This window comes from Solea solea, chromosome 11, assembly GCF_958295425.1.
Source record: "Solea solea chromosome 11, fSolSol10.1, whole genome shotgun sequence".
Classification (NCBI taxonomy): Eukaryota; Metazoa; Chordata; class Actinopteri; order Pleuronectiformes; family Soleidae; genus Solea; species Solea solea.
The window spans coordinates 15,313,050-15,338,933 of record NC_081144.1 but is presented as its reverse complement, the minus strand read 5'-3'; the positions used below and the strand labels follow the sequence as shown (position 1 = coordinate 15,338,933).

The 25,884-nt window shown below is 41.5% G+C and overlaps 1 protein-coding gene across 11 annotated transcripts in view; it reads right to left on the bottom strand.

The window, feature by feature from the left end:
- Positions 1–25,884, bottom strand: part of LOC131468847 (kazrin-like) — a 160,946-nt gene that overhangs the window by 63,229 nt on the left and 71,833 nt on the right. The window contains exon 1 of one of the 11 annotated variants that reach the window (XM_058643507.1): positions 5,639–5,778. The exons of the other annotated variants lie outside the window; for them this stretch is intronic. Within the exon in view, the coding sequence (XP_058499490.1) occupies positions 5,639–5,732 (94 nt within the window). The 5' untranslated portion in view covers positions 5,733–5,778. Of the gene's footprint in view, positions 1–5,638; positions 5,779–25,884 lie in introns of those variants that run through there. 11 annotated transcript variants of the gene reach the window in all.

Here is a 25,884-nt window from a genome sequence, read left to right as displayed (position 1 = left end):
AGGCACTTCAGAGCCAAAACGATGCTTTTCACGTTTCAGAGGACAAGAATAGCTGCTGTGCCTAAAAGCATGGTAAGGAAGTGAATTTGATTCAGACCCTTTTTTTTCCAATTTACAGACTTTTATTTGAGCTGCTACACATGAAAGAGTGTAATCAGCAATGATCTGTTCTCTAGTGTGCTCCTTAATGAAGAATCCCTCCACACTGTAAGCTTTAGTGCTTCAGCATCTCAAACAATGAGAGGAAGAAATGCGTCATTGTCCTCTGGCACATTAAATCAGTGATTATAATCACCCTGTTGACCAATACTGCAATACTGAGAGACAAGGATATCACCTCAAACTACACGAGTAAGAAAGGCGTACATAATCTATGCCCTGTATTTTTACTATATGTACTGTTTATAGATACAGTATATGTATAAAAATGGACCTAAATGTTAAGTTGCAGCTTGTGCTTGTGAACATCTGAACCAGCCGCAATCATCTGATGTCAGCAGCCTTCTGCGGGTAAACTCTGATTAAGCCATTTTGTTACACACCCTGGCTGGTCCTAACTTGCACAGTACTTCGTTCCTTCAAGTGCAGTTTTCTCCCCACTTTTCAAATACTGGAACACGAAGGACAGATCAAACAACAAAAACACACGCCAGAAATATCTGTGTCTACCGTTTGATGTGAGGCGTTAATTCCTTTACCCATTAAAAGGTGGCAACTGAACTCGAGGGCATGTTTGTGCTTCGTACATTTCTGCTTCTGCATTTTCACTCCCAAGACTTACGACGGATGAAAGGCTTGTTTTGATTAGCAGTAGCTGATGCACTCACGGGCAGTCGCGTTGACGTTTATTATCTTGCCGTGATCAGATCGGCTGTTCGTCAACTCATTTGCAGTTGGTTGCATATTATCAATGGGTCGTCTGGTTTAATGACCATCAAGTCTATGGCTGAATACCAAGATAACAAAAACAAATGTTTTCCAACATAAATTATTCATATGTGTCAATAACTGTCTCACATTCTGTCACCACATACAGGCTGCATGGTCTTTCACTCCATTTCACTCATGCACTTCAGTTTATGTTCAATTAGTCCACACTTATAATGCTTCAGTAATAACAATAATAATACTAAAAAACCTTAAACATCAAGGCCGATAAAAAATGTATGGTTTGTTTCAAAGCACCATCAAATGCAATCAGCTGTTTTCTTTCCACTGCTGTACAGTGAAAGTGTAAACAAAAAAAGATTAAAAACAAGGTACATTTATGTGAAGCATCCATTCACAGCCTACGCATCAAATCCATGTATGTTAAATGCCAAAGAAATCTGCTTCTTTCTTGTGTTTAACACGTTTTAATGGAGGTTATTACAGGAAAGCACAAAGTGAAAGGACCTTTGGCACTTTCTCTGTGAATGGCACTGTTTATATGTGGCTGGTGTTTTAGCAGCTGGATATTGATGATTAATTCCAGGACGTGAAAGGGGAGTTGTGGTGAAGGGGCAGAAAAGTGGGGGTGGATTTTGCTTTTGCTAATGGGAGTCAAACACAGCCTTTTTTTCTTCATAACAGGGTTTGTCCCAGTGCCAGGGGGAGTGGGTGGCATAAACTAGTGGGTGATTAAGTTAAACAAATGACTGCCTGGTAAGCTGCGTATATAAAAACAGGGACACACACACACACACACACACACACACTCTTATGTTCCTCACACACACACACACACACAGACACAGTGACATAAGCATTTGGTTGGCTTTGTACACAGAAAAGGGCAGCACACAAAGGCAATACTCGAGAGAGTACAGACTCCATCCAATAGACTAATTAACATCTCCCAATTACACCAGCCAGCACTCTGTGGTGCTGCAGTTAGCTTTGGATGATACCACACAATACAGCAGAATGTGTCACTCTGAACATTCATGTTTAAACAACATCTGATCTTCTCCCCTAAAGCCCAGCTAATGACTGCAATTAGCATCAGTGGATTCCAAGCTTGAGCCTCAGCTGGTGTGAAGTTGGACAAGATACTTCATGGTTTGTATTTTTTTTTTTTTTTGCCACATGCAGCTCAGTGTATAAAAAATAGGCGCAGATGATGGAGCTCATTGTTTATGCAACAGCATCATAATGACGGGGTGAGGGTTGATGGCAGAGGTCCTTAATTGCTTGACCCGATTTACCCCAACCCATCTCCCCCATTTCGCCTCAGAGAAGTGCAGAGTCTGGCACAATGACCGCGCCACGCATTTTCATAATTAACTACAAAACATCTATAAATTCTCACAATTGAGAAATTGTTGCTGCAGCTGTTAAGCTGCTGGCGGAGTAAAGAATCTGCTTCATTTAACAACTGACTCTGGACATGAAATTGAATATGCGGAGGTTTGATGGGCTCATCAGTGGCGTAGATAGGATGTCTGTCAATATTAACGGTTAAGTGTATTGCACAGACTTCATATCTTAACTACTTTGATGTCGTGGTGTGGCCAGTGGGATCTGTTTTTTTTTTAAATCATGTAAATGTGGGTATTTCTGCACTCAGGATGCAAGATTTGAGTCTTTTAAACTGTGTGCGGCTCCGAGCTTTTAAGCAGATGCCCCAGGGAGGCTGTACTAGGAGGATACCCACAAAAACCACAGTGAGTGCGGAAACCAGCTGAGATGAACATCACTGATCTTACACTGGAATAAAATGATGTGATTGTGGAGCGGAGTGCAGCCCCTGCCCACTGGGACACTGCTCTCACTACAAGCACTACAGCATCTGCCACCTGGCCATTAGTTAAATAATGCATGGGGCCAATGTGAAGCCTGTCACACCCGACCTCATACTGTTTACGGTTGGTGGGTGCAGCGGAAAGTCAAGTAAGTAAATGCTCTGGGGCGGCGGAGTCATGGCAATGCATGCAAACATGTACAAAACCACACACACACACAAAGTATGGCTTCCTGGAGGCTTATTGTGAACGCGCACAGGCATCTGTGGATTAAAGAAGGCTCTTGAGATTAGGTGGGAAATGTGAATGTGGGCAGATTAAGCTCACGACCAAGAATTTGACCGAACTTTAGCGACATGAGCAGTTCATCTGTCAATGTTTATCAAAAACAGGCGTGAATGTGTCTCTGAACCGTGAACAGCGGGAGTGAATATCAGTAGTTGTACAAGCCCAAAAGTCACAGTGACCCAGGACTCTCCTTCTCTTCGGGAACATTTCCCATCAGACGACTGTTACACCACAAAGGCCATTTTACTCCCAGAATAGCAAATCTGGGGAAATGTAATCTTTGAAGCTTCAACTAAAAAAGCCTGACAAAGCCATTTTCTGGCAGAGCAACTGACGGAAAGATCAGGCACCAGAGCTAAATTCATTTTTAGGCAAAGGAGTAAAAATAGTGATCCATCACTATCTCTACATTATTGGTTTTTGGTCTGACATTACTGTTATATTGGTTGACCTACAGTAAAGGAAAGTAGTTGTTGAGCTTATAAAGCCTCCGGCAGACTTTCTCTGAGTGATGAAAGCAGTTTTCTTTGTCAAAAACTATGAAAAATGCCAATGTTTGTAAAACACCAAAACGGTGTGTTGAAATCTCCAAACTATATAAACTAAACAAATCCTCACAATTATAAAGTACACGGGGACAAGAAACCACTAATGTATAACAGAGCACTACGACCAGACTCCATCAAAGTGCCCATATCCCCTGCCACTCTTTTATTGCCATCTCTTTCTTCCAACTCCCACAAGTGCTGAATAATTAACAATTTGGTAAGGCCTAATCGTGTGGACATGGCAGCTGATTTGATTTAACCTTGGTTTTTTTCCAGGGAGAACCCCCGAGACACTGGCAGGAGGTTTGCACTTCGGACATAAACGGTAAAAAGAATGTGATAAACACCATCGGCTGCTCGCTCAATCTGGTGCGGTGGTGAGTCATGACACAGGACAACAAGACTCCTTCTGCCTGGTGTTATTACTGTACTCACATGTGCCCTTTTACATGGACCGCCACACTTGATGATAGGAAATACAAAAGCAAAGAGGTATGGATATCCTGTGTGCAAACGCACCCAGTCTCCTCTGATCTGCACCACTGAACAGTGTGTTGTTGTGGTTTAACAAACATAGAATCTTTAGATAGAGAAAGACGCTGTTGCTGCCGAAACAAATACACTAAAAGGAGCTTACACATGTGTGTGTCATGGGCTTTGTTATCAAAACAGGCAAAAGAACATTGCTACACTTTGACTGAAGCTAAATCCTAAGGAAAAAATAGCAGAAACAAGATTTAAGTCTTGAGTAAACAACAAAAATAAAGTGTTTAATGACTTGAGAATGACTGACCAAACCCAGTCTGTCGGTGCGTTGTGCAGACAAGTGAGAGCAGCAGTCAGAGACTGCATCTTGCTGAGAACAATAGTTCAAAAGTTTGCTTAGACATCTCAAGTCTCTAGGCTAATACTGTGTTTGTATGCACCAGGAGCAGCAGTTAAAAAAGGTTTTTTCTCTAAAAACCACAAGTGTTTTTTTGTTTTTTTTTTACATCAAATCTATGAGACATAAAAGGGAACAGCTGCAGGGAACCAGATCAAATAAACTCTTTACAATGTCGAAAAGTCTGGTACAGAAAATTCAAACTGGTGCCTCATGATGAAACCCTTGTGATACATCGTTGAGATATTTTTGGACAAAGTTCTTGCACAGCATGTTGAGTTACAACAACGCCGTCCTAGAGATGTCCCTGTGCCAAAATGTGGCTGTAGGATCACACTTCTTACTTGAACATTCCTAAAACCGACAGAGACACTTTAGTAATGTATGAGTAAATCTAATTGGGCAATGAAATCTGTGAGCGCCAATGTGATTGTAAGGGACACAATTCAATTCGGAACCTAAATTGCACTGAGCCTTACGATTTATGTGCAGACGGATGAGGGACAGGTTAATGTGTTTAGCACTTTGAAAGGTCGCGTTGAACAAAGTGCAAGTAAATGTCAATTCAAGAGGCACTCAATAAACCGGAATCTAATCCTATAAAACTCAAGATCAAACTTCGATTCAAGTGTCAACCCAGCCAATTAGGGCATGATCATCTGGACAAAGTATTAGAGGATTAATGTGGGAGATCTCTCATCTGTCCTAATGACACCGGTTTAATTGGTTCATAACTGACTATCAGCATCAGGCCATCTGGCCTCAAAGTGTTCTGACTAACAAGGGTGCATGTCCCAGTGTAATACCTCTGCTTCTGTTACAACTAAAACATGACTCAATCTCACTGAACCACACAGGCACATCTGGTGCTCTGGGAATCGTGTCACTTTTGGTTAAAATTTTTTTTTCATTGAAGAGGAAAATATATGGATCGCGTCTCTTTTACACATCTTTCGAGGTGTCAACTGTTTTATTTTTTATAAGACAGAACACAGTAAATCCGAAACCTTCACCGTTATCTGTCTTTTATTTGTAACTATAACAATATTGGGGGTTTCCAAGAGATCAAATTTCTTCATCCAGGGCAAATAAGACTATCCCCTGACTGTTAAATTCCCATTGCAGGTCATCACAAGAAGATAATATAACACATTGGCAGTGTAATTAAGTTAATGTGCATGCCTAGTAGTCTTTACCTCCACTGGTACCCATCCTCTCAGATTCAGGGCTGATGCATATCCAACGTGGCAGCCGGTCACCAGCACTGCGCCGAGATGAAAAGTCCATCATCCCAGCTTCCCTCTTTCCCTCTCCGCTCTGCTCTCTGCCTCCTGCCAGAGCTGTTTGCTCAGCTGTTCGCCTCTCTGACCGCATTTATCCCAGATGAGTGGCGCAGCTTACCACATTAATCTGTGTGAGTGTGAGTGTATATATATGTGTGAGCGTCTCTGTTGCAGGCGTCCTCTCATTGGCTCCCTGATGACCATTATAAGACACACCCCGATCAACTGAGGGGGGAAGACACGGTGTCACACGGGAGAACACATAGATCTCTGAGGATAGACGCCGTGAGTTAAGTGGAGGTCATTTGGAGCATATCTGTGGGGCATGAGATGTCACAGCACATAAAGACCTCCTGAATCCTCCAGTCAATGAGTGACTGCATTTCTACCTGCTGGTGAATCCAGCAAGGCAGCAATAACATCCTCTACACAGAGTGTTGATGCTGCTTGTAAGTACTGACAACCACCAGAGACCATTGCAACATTAGTGTTGTATTTCCCATCTATCTGCATATGTGCAATGACTTATGAGCGAGACTTCATAGAAGTATATCCTCACCAGCCACTTTATTGGGTACACCTAAATAAAATGTTCTACTGAAATATCTAATCAACCAATCACATGGCAGCATTTAGCGATGTAGGGATTGGGATTTTCACAAGCACTCGTCTCTAGGGATTACAGAGAACGCATCCAAAAAAGAGTAAATATGCAGTGAGCAGCAGTTCCAAAATGCTTTGTTGATACCAGAGGTCAGCGGAGAAAGGCCAGATTGGTTAGACGGGAAAGGCAAGGGTAACTCAAATAACCACTAGTGACAACCAAGGTATCTAGAGGACAATCACTGAACACACAGCATGCCCTGTGCACCTAATAACGTGGCCCTTGACTATATAAACACACAAACCAGCTACTCTCACAAAGCCTGCCAGTCGGCATTACATGGTACTGCCCTGTCACGCATCCACGTCTATTAAGCATCTTTCTCCTGCCAAAACTCTTTCATCAGAGTATAAAACTTTCCGTGAAAACATGGTGAGCTCTCCACCAGCCACCTACTGTGGACTGCCCGCAGAGTAAAACAAATAACCCCCACCGTCCCACTAAGAGGAATCAGTCTGTGTGTCTTGACTAAGATTTATGCCACGGACAACAGAGGAGAACAGTGGGGAACTGAGCTTAAATGCTGGCTTTTTTTTTTTTGTTTCGCTTCTTTAAGACACTGCCTGTTTTGCAATCCATCATGTTTGCAGGTGTGTGTTTGCTTTCTCCGCTCTACTCTCCCCATTCACAAAGCGGCAAGAAATGTGATGCTGCAAGGCACCACCTTTTATTCCTGAAAGTTTTCAGAGGGTGTTTTTACTGTCAACAGAAATAATAACACAAGCACTTGCGACAAGACAGTGAACGCATCTTAAAGACTCCTGAAGCGATCCACGGTGCATGCTATACTGTTTCTTAATAACTCAAAACAAACCACATTGGTTGGATTATAGAACGACTTATCCGCAGCTAAAGTTCAACAAGAGTTAATCAAGAACAACTGAGGGTCGTTAATGGTGTAAATCTCGGTGATAAGTTATAAGGTGTGTAACTTGAGTGTATCTGTGTGCGTGTGTGTGTGCATTTAAGGGGCTCACACAACCCGCTGACACACATTCATTCAGAGACTCAGATAGAAGCGACTGTAACTTTGAGCCTCTAGCCTCCAGCAGAGATGAGGAGCAGACTGTAGCACTTGCAGGTCTCTTAGGAAGCTAGAAGACTTTACATGATTTTACATATCAGCAGTAGTATTCCCGAAGCCCTGTACTGTGACTTTAATGGTCATGTTTCTCTTTACTGCCTACATGGTGCTGCATTACTGATGCAACATTGCTCTTTGAGTCAGCTCTCCATGGGAGAAGACGTGTTCATTTCAACCAGAGCCAACTGAAAAAAAACCCGATCTACAATGCGAAAACATTATAGCGATTTGAGTTATGTCAAAAGTACTTTTGCGTGTGTCAAATCCAAATGACAACCCTTTGTGATGTCAATCGTTTGGTTTTGAACTGCTGTTTTGAAGCCAGCCAAACCAAAGTCATGGCAGACTTGGAAGACATGGAAACAAAGAAGCAACGGATGGATCTAAGAGTGCAAGGACAGCTTACCCTGTGTGAGATCTGCTGTAAATCACACCGTAACAACAACCTAAAGCAGTGATTCCCAAAGTGTGGGCCTCTAGTGGGCCAATGTGGTACTGCAGGTGGGTCAGGAAAGGGTCACTCAATAAAAATAATGTTTTTAATTTTCAGTTTTGTAATTAAGTTTTGAGTTGATGTATAATATGTACAATAGATTTTAAGAAATAGTAAAAAAAAAAAAGGAAGAATAGAACTCCATGGCAATTAAATGATCTGCTATTTCTCTTTTATCTGACCTAGTATAGCAGGTAAAACATAGCAATATTGTGACATTTTATGTGTATGTATCCAGTATTCAGAAATAGAGTGAAGTGGACTGATTATTAATTTGCACTGAATTTTTGTATCCTCGAGTTCACATGAAAACAATATGGGAATTATTAAGGTTTTTCAGATTTCAAAGTGGCCCTCGGTACTCCTAAATTTGGGAATAGCTGCCCTAAAGCATACCTCGATTTATCACCTATTTTACGTTGAACTGGATCCCAATTTATCAAATGGACATCATGCTGTACTGAAGAAGAATTAAACTAGTGGTTGGGGTATGAACCCCTCAAGAAGATGTCTATTGACTTTAAAAATCGAGCAATATGAGGTAATTAATTCTCATCGACTCACATATGAACCTTTTTGCAACCTGTGTAGGGTTTGCACATTTATTTCCACTTACCGTACATCCAAGTTACGTTTCTATCCACATGTATCCAAGCTTCTCGAGGATCAACAACACAGAAATATTCCATTGATGTTCCAGGTTGTGAATGACGATCTATAGTTTCCATCAGTAAGACAACGCACTAGTGATGTGACGTTCCGTTTCGAGGCTTCGAAGCGTGTGCCGAGCAGGGGAGGGGGCGTTTCCGCGATGCGCGTATCGAGGCTTGCTTCATTTAGGGGAGGAGCCAAAATGATGACGTCCGAAGCCTCGCTGCCCGGCTGTACCACGTGATTACTTCGTGAAGTGGTTCAGATTTAGCGCGAGGTTTTACAGCTATATAGACCCCTATATAGGCTCCATTCAAAATGTGGGTTTTTGAAGTAGAGTTGCGGTCAGTTGAGAGTTTGGATAGTTTGAGAGTTTGGATACTAGAGTTTGGACAGCGTTTATATAGTTTGGAGATAGTTTGGAGAGTTTAGGGAGAGATAGAGATTTAGGAGAGGGAGGAGAGTAGGATAGGTGATATAGGATGGAGCCAGCGAGGCTCATCATTGTCCAAGTTTCACAAGCATAATCTGTGCCCTTTTCCTAGTTCCACAAGCACTTTCACTGTCCTCTGCCTGATTACACCCATGCCATTTTCAGAAAAACATTGCACAACCTGCCATATTATGATATTACCATTTTGGGAAGACTTACACACACAGAATACATTAAAAAAATGTATTAAACACATATGTACAGAAATGATTTGGTCATACATTTTTTGTAATTCATAGTCATTTCTAACAGACACAAAAATTCAATTCATCACACATTATGTGGTTCAGATACAGCTGCCTGTGATTATACACTTGGCCAGTAGGTGGTTTCGTGTGCACATGAAGCTTCGAGAAATGAACCCTTTCTCGAACCAATTGGCTCAAGTGGTTCAATGCCTCATGAGGCTTCATCTCACCATCACTACAACGCACCCTAACGGTCCAAAAACCTTATTACACCAAACTTCATACAGCTCCCAATCCCTTTATCTATCATAGCCAAAGATATCAAAGTGTCCGTGGTACCTTTTATCTAAAGAACAAAATAACATCAGAAGGGCTCCAACGCCACGTTAATTTCCTTGCAAGAATATTTAATCAAAGGCTTAAAGCCAACAGTTAACTACTTCAACTGTTCATTAATTACATTGTAACAAGTGATCGTGCACCAACCACCTGACCTAACCCTAAACTTTAACTAACTCAACAGTAGAGATGGAACGTGTATGCACTCACACATATGCGTCCATTGATCACTGCGGCATTCAATAGCTTTTCCCTGCAACAAGAACGTTCCCAGACAATCTCCTTTAAACCGTACCACATACTGTAAGTTACAGTTTTATCGGCTTGTGGTATTTTTCGGTCCATTACAGCGTCAGCTCCTGACTATAAAAATGAAAATTCACACGAGTGAGGGTAATTTGAGGAACATGAGAAAATAAGAAAAGTCTGTCACGTTGAAGAGCATTCATCATCCCAGCTGTCTGTGCTGAAAGAGTAGAGAGAAGATCACCCTATATGATGAAGTGAGATAGATTTGAGGGTTGTTATGTGGGCCGCATGTGTGAGTCACAAGAGACGTTGCTGTTTATTTCATCAAAAAAAATGTGTGGATGTAAAAGAGTGACTATGCTGAAAATAAGGGATGCAGGTGCAAGTTGTTATGCTGCATCCCGGGAGTGTTATTTTTCAGTTGAAATTATAGATGCAGTGAAACCCAGATCAAAACGGTGCGCTCTAAGTCATTTTCCTGAGAGAGGAAAGTATCGGAAAACAAAATATGAGCATCTGAGGATGGTACCATACATCAGTTGGTGTCTCACCAGACTCGCAGTATTTACAGCTGCTACTTTATGAGCTACAATCCTCTAATAAGTACAAGTAATCTCTCACATTCATCATAGCCTCTGGTCATTGAGAACGGTTTACAGTAGAGTGGCTGTTCATTTTCAGCATGACACGGAGACTCGTTGTCTGGTTTAGTATGCAGGGCCCTCCATCTTTTCTCTCTCTTGAGAAGCGCCACTGCTAATAATGCTGCATTGAGATGCAATAGCAAGCCCTCAGTTTTAATGTTGACTGATGGAGAGTGCAGATGCATTATTGCTCATCGTTCATCAACTTAACTTTGCACATTAGAAACCTCAATTTGTTTCCTAGAGATTCTCTCCATGGTATACTGTAAATGGGATACGCTGGATGTAAAGCGAGAGCATTTCAACTAACTACTTTCCCTGTCTGGGTTGTCCTTGCCCAGTAAGTAAATGGATTGAAGTGTATGTGAAATCACTGGCTCAAATATACAAGTTAAACATCAAATGACAACATGAATATGCAATTTTAAACGGAAACCAATAAGAGAAGAATAACCTTGAAGAAACATAGACTAAGTATTAGAGAGCATACATTTAAGTACTAAGGAGAGGGGTATACAGGATTTTACGTGTCCTGTCTCCTTTTCCTCCTTGAAGCACACCCGTTTCTTCAGTCCCCTCAATGAATGTTTGTCACTTTTTTTTTCCCCAGCCCTTTCCCCCATCTTCCATCTCTCCCCATTTCTCTTTTCCAATTTCCTGTGTCCTCATCTCTCCTCTATGCAGTTCGCTGCACTGCAGATTGCAGTAAACCCAGAAAATCCTCCTCATCTCACAGTGCAAATACCATCTGTATTAGGTTTGCCCTCCGCCCCAATTAATGCCTGGATATATGCCCCATAGCATCTGGGAGAGAACTGCACACTTTCTACACAAATACAATATCACAGGGCAGAATGTCAAGCATCTGTGTAGTTACAGTACAAGAGTTGCACACACGGCTGAATACTTACACAGCGTGTGTGAATGCAGACGTTACTCAGTAAGTGTCATCGCGCTAATCTCTCGTCACACTGACTTTTGGAGAGAGAAGAAAAAAAACCATTATTTACTTTGACCTTGAATGGATGTGAACCTTTTGATGCAATAAATACATGAGAGTTTTGGTTTGTAGATGTAGCTGATGTTTATTGTTGGAACAGCAGAATAGTATCTGTGGGTTGGCAATTTCCTAGCTTTTCTGAAAAGGATCATGATCGCAGGGACACACGGTGGATGATGTGGTTAGCACTCTTGCCTTTGCGGCAAGATACTTGACATTCCGCAACCTGGTCGGAACAAAGGCCTTTCTGCATGGAGTTTGCCCCGCGTGTGCGTGTTTCTCTGGGTTCTCCGGTTTCCTCACAGTCCAAAGACATGCAGATTTGGGGATTATAGGCAAATTGGACACTCTAAATTGACAGTGAGGAGTGAATGGTTGTTTGTCTCTATACTCTGTGGCCCTGTGATGGACTAGCGATCTGTGCAGGGTGTACCCTGCCTTTCGCCATATGTGAGCTGAGATTGGCACAGAACCCCCCCGTGACCCTTAATGTGGAGGATAAAGCAGTATAAGATTTAAACTTTATATTGTTTACTATATTTCAAAATACAGTGAATTCTGCAGAACCACACGTTATGCTACGGTTGTTTGGATGCAGTCAGAGTGAGTAGGATGTATGTATGTAGTACGTAGGATTTTGTTAGTTTTGTTACTAAAGCACATAGAAATTAGGCAAAAGCTGTGATTCTGGTTAAATATTAAAACAAGTAATAATGTTCTTTGTCTATTAAACAGCTTCTGATTTAATAATTATTTTTTGGTCAGGTCTTTCCCTGGGGTTTAGATAATAAATATGAATGAGCTTTTCTGCTACTGGCAGGTGTTCTACAGCCATAATTGATAGAACATGAATTAACTATGTGAACCTTTTGTGACATTTACAATTAGAAACACTAACTTTTAAGGCTGTTATATACACAAACTGCCTGTGCTGATGCAATCTGCTGGTAGAACATAAACACAGTGCAAATCCTAAGACAAAGAGTTGTATAGTTTCCGTCTAAGTTTACAAGTGGTGGCTTGTTTATTTCTACTTACGCCCCATGGTTTAGTCTACAGTTTAGTAGGAATGAGCTGATTTGCAAGTACAGTGCATTGATAATGTTGTGATATTTCCAAGACACATCTTCACACGCTATGACCAAAAAGTTTATACTGAGCTCACGGTCTGGGAGAAGCAGTCTTGACAGTAAAATGTGACAAATCCACCCATCTGTGCTCTGTGTGTGTGGGCAGGTGCCTCTGTATGTAATTAGGCGACTAGTAATGACTTGTGACTCTGCAGCAGCGACTGCAAGAGAGTGCATGAGTCACCGCTCAAAGACATAAATAAACAACATAGCAGCTTTGTTCCCTTGTCTAGAATTAAGAACATTAATTATTGAATTGAACAATAAATGGAGGTGCCCTACGGGGACATGTAGCAGACAAGATAGAACTGCAGGCTGCAGCAGGACAAAGGGGGCATTTAATAGCGCAGGAAACGGAACAACACAGTGCTAAAAATATCTGACGAAATAGGAACCTTGAAGCGACATCCAATAGAGGAAGACATAAACAAGTTCATGTTAAATATGCTGGGCTTGACGATGCATCCAGATACAGTATATGGAGCGTTTTATGAGTGCCTTGGAAACAAATGCTTTGGAATAAGCAGAAAAGAATACAATCTCAAACCGGGACGGGTGGTATGACACGATGAGGGTGGTCTTTGGAGTTCAATAAAACGTCTTGAACAAAATTAAAAAAAAAAAAAAAAAAAAAACAAACTCCCACATCACTCTCTTGGACTGCAGTGGGTCTCTGTGGTCACAGTTGCTGACACAGACCACTAAGAGAGCCGGCCTTGACGTTGTTTACTCTAGCCGAGACGTTCAAAGAAACCAGGCATGGCCAGTACCAGCAACTTTACCTCAGTCTCCATGGAGACCATGTACTCTTGACTGAGAACTTTCCAGGCTCATTACCAGATGAGGTAGTGGGTTCTAACTCGCTGTCTCGCTCTATTTGCTCCCCTTGCACTCATGGATCCACAGAAATATAAGAGAGAGAGAAACAGAGAGACAAGGGAGGAGAAAGGAATTCAAAAGGGGAAAGTAATGGTCTGAATGAAACTGCAAGTCACAGAAGGGCCTGAGGAAAAGACAGTAAATGAGAGATTTAGAAATGAGAAATGTGAATACAAAGGAAGTAAAATGGGGAACGATGAAGAAGAGGGATGACTCAAGGCAATACTTCTTAAATGTCATACATCCACACAGCTCCAGAACAGCCAGTATGAAGCTATGGTCTGTTTAGGAAAGAAGAGGAAGTTGAAAAGAGTGGAACAGTGGACTCGTTCACCTGAGGGTCACATTTTTGAGGAGCAATAACTATCTTAGAAGCCCCGACCATGACATATAAACCTCCGATAAACAATAATGACGGAAAATGGAAGATGCGTGAACTATTTAAGAGCACACAGAACTCACTCAACACGGACCCCCCCACAAATTGAATTGCACTCAAACTCTGCAGAGGCATAACCTGTTTCATTAAGACGTGTGGCTCAGGGAAATGAAAAAGCTGCAGAGTGAAAAACCCTGAAAAAAAAAACCCGGCAGAAAGATAATGAAGGCCATAGGACGCACAGCCACTCGGCCACTGACGAGTCACGCACATGAAATGAGTCAGCCTAATGGAGTAGAAAATAGAAGATTCGTGAGGCTCTTATCCCTCTGCTAATCGCAGTCGCAGCAGCAAAACTAAGGGTCGATAGCAGGAGGAGAAGAAGAAGAAGAAGAGATGGGTCTCTACAATCTTTATCCTTCCCAATCACAACCAGTCCCCTTCATACAGTTATCCGCACACCTAAATACTCCCCTATCATTAGCCAGTGAGCTTATTCACTATTACTATCATTCTGCTGGGTGCCTCTATCTGTAATACAGTCAGACAGCATGTCCAGCCTCACAGGACCAACATTCCTTCTCCCTCCCTGCCCACTACTACACTGGACTCGTTTGGGTTTGATCTATTTCTGGCCCATTGCTGCTTCTCCTCTCATCAGCTCTTCTCATCTGAGCCTCACTAAGTGACCACTGCAGAATCTTAATGAGGAGAGAAGACTCACGATTCTTCCCCCAGTGCCACTGTCATAGAGTATACAAAAGACACACATCATCCATATTGGTGGAAACATCAGGTTCACCTACAGCAAAGGCCACAGTTCGCAGCATTCTGTGTGATTGTGGGCACTTTATTTGGTGGCGCAGTGACAAATTTAAAAGGGCAGGCACAGACTTAAGGCTTGTACGTACTCCGCAAGAACGGAGACATTTGTTCTCTCCCCCAGGGCTGCAAGAATAGAATGATGTCATTATTTTCATGCAGCCCTCAATTGGGAATTCTTTCAGCTTGTTCTTGACAAATCATCTGGGCAGAACTTCCGACAACTACTGTGTGATTTGCCAGAAATGAAATAAAGTGCGGAAACGTCGTCATTCCCTATGAGGATTTCCCAGCTCGTATGAAATGTCCTGGCTGGAACTCATTTCGTTCTTGTTCGTGCCACCCCCAGAAAAGGAACACATTTCCCTGTTCTTGTGGAGTATACACAGGCCTTAAAGCTGGGTATGAGCTTTAATAGTGTGATCACAAGGCTGTGATAACTGTGTTTCTGGATTTGAGGCAAATGCTGCGAAAGTGACTTTAATCCTTAAGAAATGATCTGGTCTGGGCTCAGCAAGGCAAAACCCTCACCGGCCTAAAAATGTGAAGAGTGTGAAGCTTTCACAGAGTTTATAGATCAAGAATGGGGCTTTTTATGTGACTATTCGGCTGGTTACAAAATGTGCCTCAGAGCTATAATGTTTTAATAGAAATTTGACAGGCTTTAGAAATGTATTTTAAGCTACATTTCTCAAGAAATTGGAAACATCTGTATCAACGTTTAAAGACAGTTTTTTATCAGTACAGTGTGTGCTAAGACAAAGTAGTATTTTTGTGGAATCTTTAAAACTTTAAGTATTTTGGTGGAACACACCTGACACTGAGCACTCTTGCCTTTGAGGCAAGAATACCCAGGTTCACGACCCATGCATGTTCTCCCCATGTGTGTGGGTTCTCCGGCTTCCTCCCACAGACATGCAGATTTGGGGATTAAGCAAAGTGGACACTCTAAATTGACTGTAGGTGTGAGTGTGAGAGTGGATGGTTGTTTGTCTCTACGTGGCCCTGTGATGGACTGACAAACTGTCCAAAGTGTACCCCGCCTATCGCCCTATGTCAGCTGAGATAGCTTAGACAAGTCGCTTAGATTGAACTATGTCCAAACAACTGTAGTACACCTGTTTTCACACTTGAAAATACCAAAACTATGTTTTTCTACTAAGTCCCAGTGAGAAATATAAGACAAAATCACCATAAACATTTTCTATGGCTCTGGAAAGCAACTTAAAACATTGTATTTCCTTCAGTAACACTTGATTCTGTAGTATAATTATGCCAATAATAGGAAAGTTCTTCAAAAGTCCAAACTCACATTGAGAGTGACGTCGCAGCAGATGCACTGAATAACAGGACGTACAGTTACAGGCCTGTAATCAATGAATCAATGATACACTTTGGCATGACAGTGTCGGGTGTAAGCCCCGTGAATAGATCTGTGACACTCTGAGCAGCAGAGCAATATCTGAACGCTAAGCCAAATGTAAGTCACTCTTGTGGAGACAGACACTGTACAGACATGTCACTCCTGACAAAGATCGATTGTCTGTGAGACTACAGATTTCTCACAAGCTGTTTCACCCTCCACACAGAGCTGCCCGGGCATCTTTCCTCTCAATGAAGATATGCAAAAAAGAAAAAAGAAAAAACAGTTGCGTTACAGGCTGTAGGATTTGGGGATTTGAAAAGGTTTAGGGTTTAGACAAGCAAACAATGAATTTTATTGCGTCGAAATACATAAATGTGAACGTCTTATGAACGATTATGGATTGTGGAGGAAAAGCCAAGATGTTTGTTGATCTGAAGGATTTAAAATCTAATATAAGTAGCTTATTGCTTTGGATTCAGATATACACAGACATCAATCTCGAGGATACTCTCACAACAACAAGATGTAATGATGGCGATCCAGAAATGCCGGCCATCAACATTTAAAGCATTTCTTCATAATATGTAACATCACTGCTCTCTGCTGTGATTATGGATGCAATTATGGTGGGGATAACGCCATATTTCTTTTACAAAGAAGACTGGCCGCTCTGACCTCTGTGGCTTAAGCGTTTTAAGTATGTTGTACTTGTGCTTGTATCCAGCTGTGACACAGCATAAAACAAGACATAGAGAGCATGCAAGTAGTGTTATTACATTTTGAGTGTAGTTATCCTTTAAAACCAGAGAAAGCTACAAGACATTAAGCAAATCTCAATCCTTGGGGATGACTACACAATTATTTGACTTCCCAATGCTATAACACCAGATGTCAATAAAGCAACAGTGCCATATAGCTTATAGCTAACATTACTTCCAAACTCAATCAAAACTATAGTTTACTATGAGTGGCACCTGGTGTAAAATACATTATATGTATACTTTTGCAAATGTGGCGTGATCACTGTGAAGACAGGGATTCAACCAGTTGTAACTGTGTGTTTACAGTGTGTGATTACATCACAGTGTTTCTTGTCAGCTCACAGCAGGAAAGCACATTTCCAATAGTTGAATATTTCAGACCATCTGAGGCAACCAAACTCCCATTTAAAAAAAATAAACAAATATGCACTAGCTGTGCGGCAGCTATTAACATGTTATAGTTTCAACACACTTGGCGAGGAAAAGACAAGTATTTTTGTGAAGATCAATACATCTGCAGAGGAGAACACTATGCTGACAGTCGTAGAACAATGGTACAATGGAATTCAGCAGTTTTAAATGTGTGTGTCCGTGCTGCCCTACCCATAAATCTATTCAACAAAGGCATCAACTTTCTCCCAAAGTAATGATCTTGTAGATTCTGACAGTCCAAAGCTTTGTTGTTGTGTTTTATGGCCTGTACCAAAAATCAATTCTGTCTACATGGTCAGAGCAAGGTAAAGTGGATGACTCTACACAGAACTGGAGGTGCACACAGAACTGGCTATCTCGTATCTGCTTTCATTTGTGATTCAATAAAATACACCTGATAGTGTTAACCAGCATATAACCCATATTATGAATGCCATTTGGTGAAGCACGGCGCTGTGTTAATGGTTGTGGCTGGAGTTGTTGGCTCGTCTTGTGTGTTTAAGATCTGCTTTCACTGGGTGAAGTGAGGTGTGGCCAAAAGGAAACCAGTGGTTTGGTCATCACCCTTTGACCGAGATGCTTGTGCTCGAATGAACAAGATGGTCATGAATATCATAAAAAATAACCTTTAAGATTATCAACGGAGTCTTGAGCCTTATATAATCCCACCGGGACACTCACCAGCACAACATACCAGGCTGCCGTCCTTTTCGTCCCTGAGATAAGTTACTGAAATGTCACCATAATGAATCTGTGATCAGTGAGACTGTTCGCCAGGCTCTGGCAGGGTCAAAAATTCATCTTCCCATTCCTTGACAACTGCTGCTCAACAGCACACACTAGAAAGAAATATGTCCTCCACATAAAGTACCTGCAACCAACCAGCAGCTGTCAAACCAACAGCTTAGCGTAGCAAGACCAAAAAGGTGGGGAGTTAATGACAATGGGGGGAAAGAAAATCTTGCTCTCCCACCCAACTTCCTCCTGAACTCTGGCTGAACTCTCCCCGTTTGGATATACAAGACAAAGCTTCTCCACTCGAGATGAAGTGCGACGACTTTTAAAAGCACGGAGCAGCTGGCAGTACCTGTACCTTTGTTATGTTTCCGATGAGAAGCAACTCCTAAAACACTCATGTAGAACATGTAGACATATTTCTGTCACATTTGTCCATTGCAATGGAAGAATATAAAAATGAAATTTCAGCAATAACAAAACTCATCACTAAATCACTGGTGTTTGTTATGGTCCCTGCCGTGCACCCACCGTGGTACAGTATTACAGTATTATTTCATCTTAAATCGTACAAAATGCATTTGCAAATTTGCAAACCTGTACAAATAGAGGACAACAAAACAGGATACTATTCAGCATGAGAGTTGAAATTTGACACTTACTTAAAGGAAAGTTATTCTGCTCTCTGTCCTCTTGTCTTTTAATCAGTCCAATAGTTTCCTGCTGATAAAGATATGAGTGGCTTTAAATAGGCAAAGTGACACATTGGACACTTTCAATGACTGTGTGAGGACATCACATCGACAGGTTGGAGGTCACGTGATCTATTGATAAAGGTCACGACAGCTCAGTGAAAGTCAAATGACGCGTCGACCCTAAGACGAACACCCTCAGTTGTTTCGATTAAGTTGACATTCACAGCACTGTACATTGTGTTGTGCTGTTTGGATCAGCAGTTCAGATAATCAATTTCGATAGCAGTTAAGGTTATTAAAAATGCAGAGGTCGTGGCGTTTGCTCTCAACATAACATCTTATATCATTTCATGGACTGCGTAATGTCTTCATTAGATAATGAAAGCTGCTCTGGGGCCAGTCACCGCTGCATTATCCTGATCAATAAAATGAAAGACGACGACATGATAGGCTCTTAAGTGGGAAAAGTCAAACACTGATCTCTATTCACCAACACGACGGTGTGTGTGTGTGTGTGTGTTTTATGCAACCAATAAATCAACTGGAATAAATAAGCCCTTATATATGAGGAGCCTATAATGGACTTTAAACTGACAAGAAAAGGCAAGTCTATGCAACTCAGGAAACACATTTGAGTTAATCTGCTTTTCTGGGGTGAATCCAGCTGTGGAGAATTTGTAATTGCATTACTTCAGTATAAATGAGCGGTTTTGCTTCAGCTTGCAAATGGAGGTCCGATGTAATGATGCACACCTGCAATTTCACTGAGAGTAAGCCACCTGTTTTTTGCGTGGACTCGTAGAATAAGTGACTTTTCATTTATGGTTGGCTTGAAGTGGCACAGGTTTCCACCAGTGATGTGAATTTAAGATTTATTATTATAACTAATGGTTTTCCTAATGGTCCGTGTAACACTGATTATCCATGAAAAAACAATTACAAGTACATCTTGTATTTGTAAGATTGACGCACAGTGAAGATGGTGGACTTATTTTATCACAACTCGTTTATATCTACAAATGTTGGACAGGGAAATTAAGACTTATTAGACTCATTTTGCAACATTCAAAGATAGAAATATGAAATGCCACGGTGTTGCATGTATGCAACACCGTGGCATATTTTTTTTGCTCTGACAAACACATTTTGAAGACAATACATTCACCACTCGCCCTCAGGTGCTGTTCATAAGCTTGAACATGTCTACACAGATCTCCGTCCCGCTTCTGATGGAAGCGACAGCACAGCTAATCTGACAAGTGTGCAGACATTTTTTTTTGAAGCATAAAAGCATCTGCAGATAAAAATATGACTTTCAAGTCCTTGTTCGTGCGATGAAATCGGAGCAGGACGCCGAGGAATGGTTTATGGCATGCGAACAAAACTAATGAGATAAAGCATTAGCAGACAGACATTGTGTATGTGTAAAAAAAAAAATGACACCAGAGGCGGTATTCTTTAGCCTTGTTAGAGAAGGGCAGTTACTCTCAAACACACATTCATACACAGGCATCACTTACTGTCTGTTTACAGCCATTAATGTAAGCAATGCTCCCTGTACTTCAGCATGATGCCAGGGTTATGACGGCACACACATCTGTTCTCCGCCACCCTCACCTCTCCCACCCTATGCCCACTCCACGCACTGTGCCAGTCCTCTTCATATGTCAGCCTCACACTGACACTGCCCTTCCCATCCACTGGAAGCTTTATCCAATTTGTCAGGGCTGGCATACAAAGACGCCTCGCTCTCTCAACACCGTCTATTCCTCACTGCACGGCCATGAGACGGCCCCGTCTGTGCCAGCAGGCATTATGGTACCTGATGGCGGTTCCCACCTGCCACTACTGTGACATCCAGGCTTGCCCAATCTGCCTCTCTAACTTAGCAGGCACCAGCTGGCCAGACAGCCAGCATGCTGATAGATGGACAAATGTATGCTGGATAGCATTCATATTCACCCCAGTCAGGCCTGGCTACCTGATGAGAATAAACAGCCTTGAGTCTATAAAAGAAGAGTTAAGATAGCAAGGTACACATAAATTAATAAAAACACTGTGCTTTTTTTCCAGTGTAGTTTTTAACTTTCTTCCAAAGAGCATTAGAAGTGTGCCCAAGAATCTCGAGGAAGAAAATGTGTCAAGCTTTGATTTATGATGCGGACATTCTGAAATGGGCAGCTGTTTAAAAAACAAATGCACACCACATCAGGTTTCAACATTCTTACCTTGGCTCTTCATCCTCGTCTGCAATAGTAAGACAGGCAACTATTCCTTTTCTGTTTTCACACTTTGAACACATGTATCACTGCTTTTCAGATGGATGAAAACTGGTGTTTGATATACAGCGCTTCAATAGTGAACTCGTCTTAGCAACATGTCAAGTACAAATTTAGGGAGCTTGACAGGAGTGATAAGTGCTCCAGCTATGTTCGCTATGTTGATGTCAGCTGTGCACCTCTACACTCCCACTGATCCTTGTCTGTAAACATTGAACGTGATTATTTTAGTCTAACATTCTTCTGGGGAGAAAAACAGTCATTTTCAAGGAAATGTCCCACAGAAACACAGCTCCCTGAGCAGAAGTAGTTCTGAGACATCCACACATACTTAACAGATTTACTAATCCCAGATTCTCCTCTACTGCTAAATGTCTGTGGAATGTGTGCAATGGGAAATCCAACACAGGACCACTACATGTGTCTGAGATTACCCAGACAGTTATGCGGTAACTCTATTCTATACCTGTTCCCAAAATATCCTCTTCATCTTTGGTTGCTCGCGACATGTGCCACCAGCTTTGGTCCCATTTTAACCCTCTCCTGTAAAAAATCACCTGAAGACGAAACCATGAGTAAAAGTCATCAATTGATTCATTTTTTTTTTTAACCAAATGAATTATGTTTAATCATGTTATGCTTAGTAACGTAATGATCACTCAAACACGTAATGCACATATGCTTCAAAGAAATGGAACCCATCCCACCACCACTTCCACAAACATGAGTCAAAGTGAAGAATCACGCTGCCACAGCCAATCAGCTGACTGCACGTCATCGTAAATAATTCGGAACAAAATCATAGGAAACCCTGCAGCGATAGCCCCCACCCACCCTCCCCTCAGTCTGCTCCTCTTGCCTTAGTCCCTGTCACATCACATCACTCAAAAACCACTGGGGGGCTCCATGCCTGACAAGCACACACTTTTCTCATCTCCTATCTTGGGCCTAATAGGAGCCATTCTCTGGGGCTGCAGAGCAGACCGATCGCTGTCCGCAGTGCAGATGTCTCCGCCAGAGTCCCATCCAATTTGATTGCAATATAGCCTCGCATATATTAAGCTGCGCTAATTTCCAATTTTATTTCCGTTATGATCACCGGACCACTGGCGATGATATTAATGATTCTCGCGGCACGTTATCTGGAGGAACAAGTTTCTACCGTCACGCTTGAGCCTCGTGGCAAACATAACATAAAATGAGGGTCATCCGGAAACTAATGGGGTATCTAAGTGGATGTAGTATAAAAACAATGATGCCTACCACCCACCATCATCCACTAATGAAGCTTTCCATCAAACTAATGAGAGCTTTAATCTTTGTTCACAGTAGTCGATCCACACTGTGCACGATCCATTACACTGGGCCCATCACCTTCATGGGGCCGTGTCTTTCTGTAGGAAAAGTGACATTTAGGATGTCGCCTTTTTTCCTTCCTGAGTCCAGAAAATGACACCGCTCAGCACATGAACGCCGCCTAAAATATATGCAATGTCACCGAATCGAGAGCACACTCACTCATCATGCTGCTGTGCTTCGAGAGTGCTGTTAGCACAAGTTTTCAGGAAAGGCCAGACGAAGGACAGAGGGCAACATACATTTACACACTCGAAATAACAGCTCAAAATCATTAATGCATATAGCGCTGTCAAGCCAACACATCAAATACACATTACAGAACTGACATATCCAAATGAAATGAAGGGCACCCAATGTCTCTTCAGGTGGAGATAGAGAAATAATGTGTGTACAGAGGTGAAATGAGTTAGTAAGTGTTTCAGTTATAATGTCAGACAAAGCCACAGTCCTGTGTCAAACTGACTTTAATAACTTTAAATTGACTTTCACTTTGTGTCCCCACAATATTGTACTCCATACCAGGGAGAAGTGTGCATGGAAACAGCTGTAAGAGCAAGTTTTATATTGTGTGTTACCATGTGTTTTTTGGGCATTTGGGCCAATCCATGTACTTTTCAAAGGGCTTTTTGATTAAAATGTAGTTTAAGGGTCAGTGTTAGACTTAGGTTAGTGGTTTTTAGATGGCTAACGTTAGGGTATAGGGCTAGGGCAGTGGTTCTCAAACATTTTCTGCAGCCTCCGCAGTCAAAATATATTTTTTTATTCAATTGTGAAATTTGCAGACTAGTAAGATGCACAGAGCTGACATTAACAGTCCTGCAGCAGACACACTTTCCCATGCTTTGCTAGCAATCTGGCCTCAACCCCCCCCCCCCCCCACCGCCATGTTACAACTCTGCCCCCTATTCGGCAATCACTGGGCTGAGGAATGCATTATGTCTATATGTGTGTTCGCACAACTATATACGGCTGTGGTTGTGTGTGAACGTGTGTTTCTGTGTGAGAGAAAGAGAGAGAGAGAGAGAAAGAGAGAGAATGTGTGTACAGTACATTTCTGCAACATTTAACTCTAAGCAAATGTCCTCAAGACACCAGATCCATGTTAAAGGTTACGTAAGATTTATAATTTTTAATATTAATCAGGGCACAAGGAAAACATATCTGTGTAAAGTCATGTGCAGCGAAGCAATATGGAATTAGATCTGTGTCAATATTATTAAACAACACTTTTCACGAAGCAAGCAACACATAAAATACAAGGTTGAATGACAAAATCTATATTTTATTTGCAATTTGTGTATTTTGATTTTGTGGTTCATTTTTGTTTGCTCAATTCATAAATTTTTTGTTTGCAAGGATTGTAAATTCACTTGCTCCGTCTCTTGCGATTCTGTCCATGGGCGGGCCTTAGGAAGCTGCCTGCTGATTGGCTACTGAGTTTTGGAGCGACAGCTCAATGGACCAGAAGTAGACACGGGCTTGGAGTCACCGTCTGTCGTTCGTAATATCTCAAAGATAATGTGACAAAGGTTAGATACTTACTTAGGTGTTGCTTCCATTGTGGAAAGTGCTGTTTGATAATACTGACACAAATCCAATCCCATAGAGTAATGTGTTTGCGGTGTGTGTGTATGAGCACTAACAATGAATCAAAATTTCTATAAAATTGCAATATGGCCTTCTGCAATATTTGTCAAGTAAAGTCAAAATGCATGTCGTAATATAAAATAAATAATTACAGACAGAGGAAAACATTTTTGTTTCATACAGATCTCCACACAGAAAATAAATTACCATTCTCTAATATCGTGAATCATACTACAGTCACAATTTCACTCAAAATAATCGCAATTAGATATTCAAACCGTTCAGCCCTACTACAGACTCACCATCACACACACGAGACACCACATGATATCGCTCCTATATCACGACATGGTAATCAATCATCAGAAGGATTGTCTCACAGAGCTGATGTCTACATGTGTATGTGAATGAATGACCTTTAAGCTTATGGCTCCAGCCAGACGCCACTCATCATTAACATGCTTTATTACCTCCAACCACATGGTTCGGATTCCAACATCATTAATTCTTCCAACACGGGTCATTTCAGTTGAAAAACATCCACCAGTGGGTGGTGAGTCCTTCTAAACTGGAAATGCGTTAGAAATTCACTGCAGTCGATGCCAGGAGAGAAGCGAAATGAAGTTTGCCGAAGGCAACTGTAGTTTCCAATTTTTGTTGCACTGTCGAAGACTTGCTTTGATGAGCAACCATCTGTTGGTTAACTTTGTCAAATAGATGACCATAAAAAGTGCCATAAATATGAAACCTGTGGACGAATAATATTTCCCCTCACACAAGTCATTAAGTTTCTCATTGCCATAGACAGAGAATGACTCAAAACACATCTCCATTAAAAAAAAATATATACACTAATTAGATTTGATGTCATTTTCACAGCTTGAGTTAATTCATTGCAGGCTTTTATAGGACTGCATTACCCTGTTACATCATCCCTGTCTTTTTGTTTCTTTGCTGTTCAGTCTCCGAGCTGACATTCAGCACCTCTATGAGTGGCAGCGGCTTCTCACTTATATCCATCGACATCACATCAATGAAAGGGAGTGTGAAATGGTACAAAGGTATTTTACAAAAGGCATGTTGCTAAATTTCAGGTTTTCCAGACATTGTTGTGCACAGACAATAGGCAGCAGGAAATGAAATTCATGGAAAAATGTGTCCATCTTTGTAAAGACATTTCACATTTGAATGACTATGCTGGGTTTGTGACATGGCCACAGCACAACAATAAAAGAAGACCATGGTTAAAAAAAATGATATCTTTGCTCTGGGGCTTGACGCAGTAAAAGTGATCGGATGCTCAGTGCACTGACGTGTGACAACGTGGTCAGAGACTTCAGTGAAGGACTCGAGACAAAACACAAAGTACCACCTACAGCCTGGTCCATAAACAAAAATATCTTAAACTATTATATACAAATATTGCGATGTAGGCATATATATCACAATAGTTACAGTAGATATTTCCTGCAAACTCGTCCATGGTGAACTGAAATATCTCCAGTTAATTTGACACAAGGTGCAGTATAATGTCATTTATAGGCACCGAAGCAATGCAATGGCAACTCTGCAAATATAAAAGCCTTTTTGCATACATTAAGCTAATTGAGTAGGGTATGTGAAAGGCTGATGACATTTTCAAATAGCTGAGATATAAAAGAGTCTTCTAGTCTTCTAATTATAATAACACCGTCTTTATTGCACACTGCACATATTAAAGTAATGAATCAAGAGTAATTTCCTGCTTATAATGTATGCATAGTATACCTGTGAGGCTAGTAGACTGCACTTTAGAATGAACATAGTATACTTGAAAAGAGACATACAGTATTTGAACTGAATTGACCACGTTTGTTGCACGTGTGTTCCACGTACAGTAGCAGGTGTGGGAGTCACCATGTGACACATTACTGTATAGACGGTTCATGCC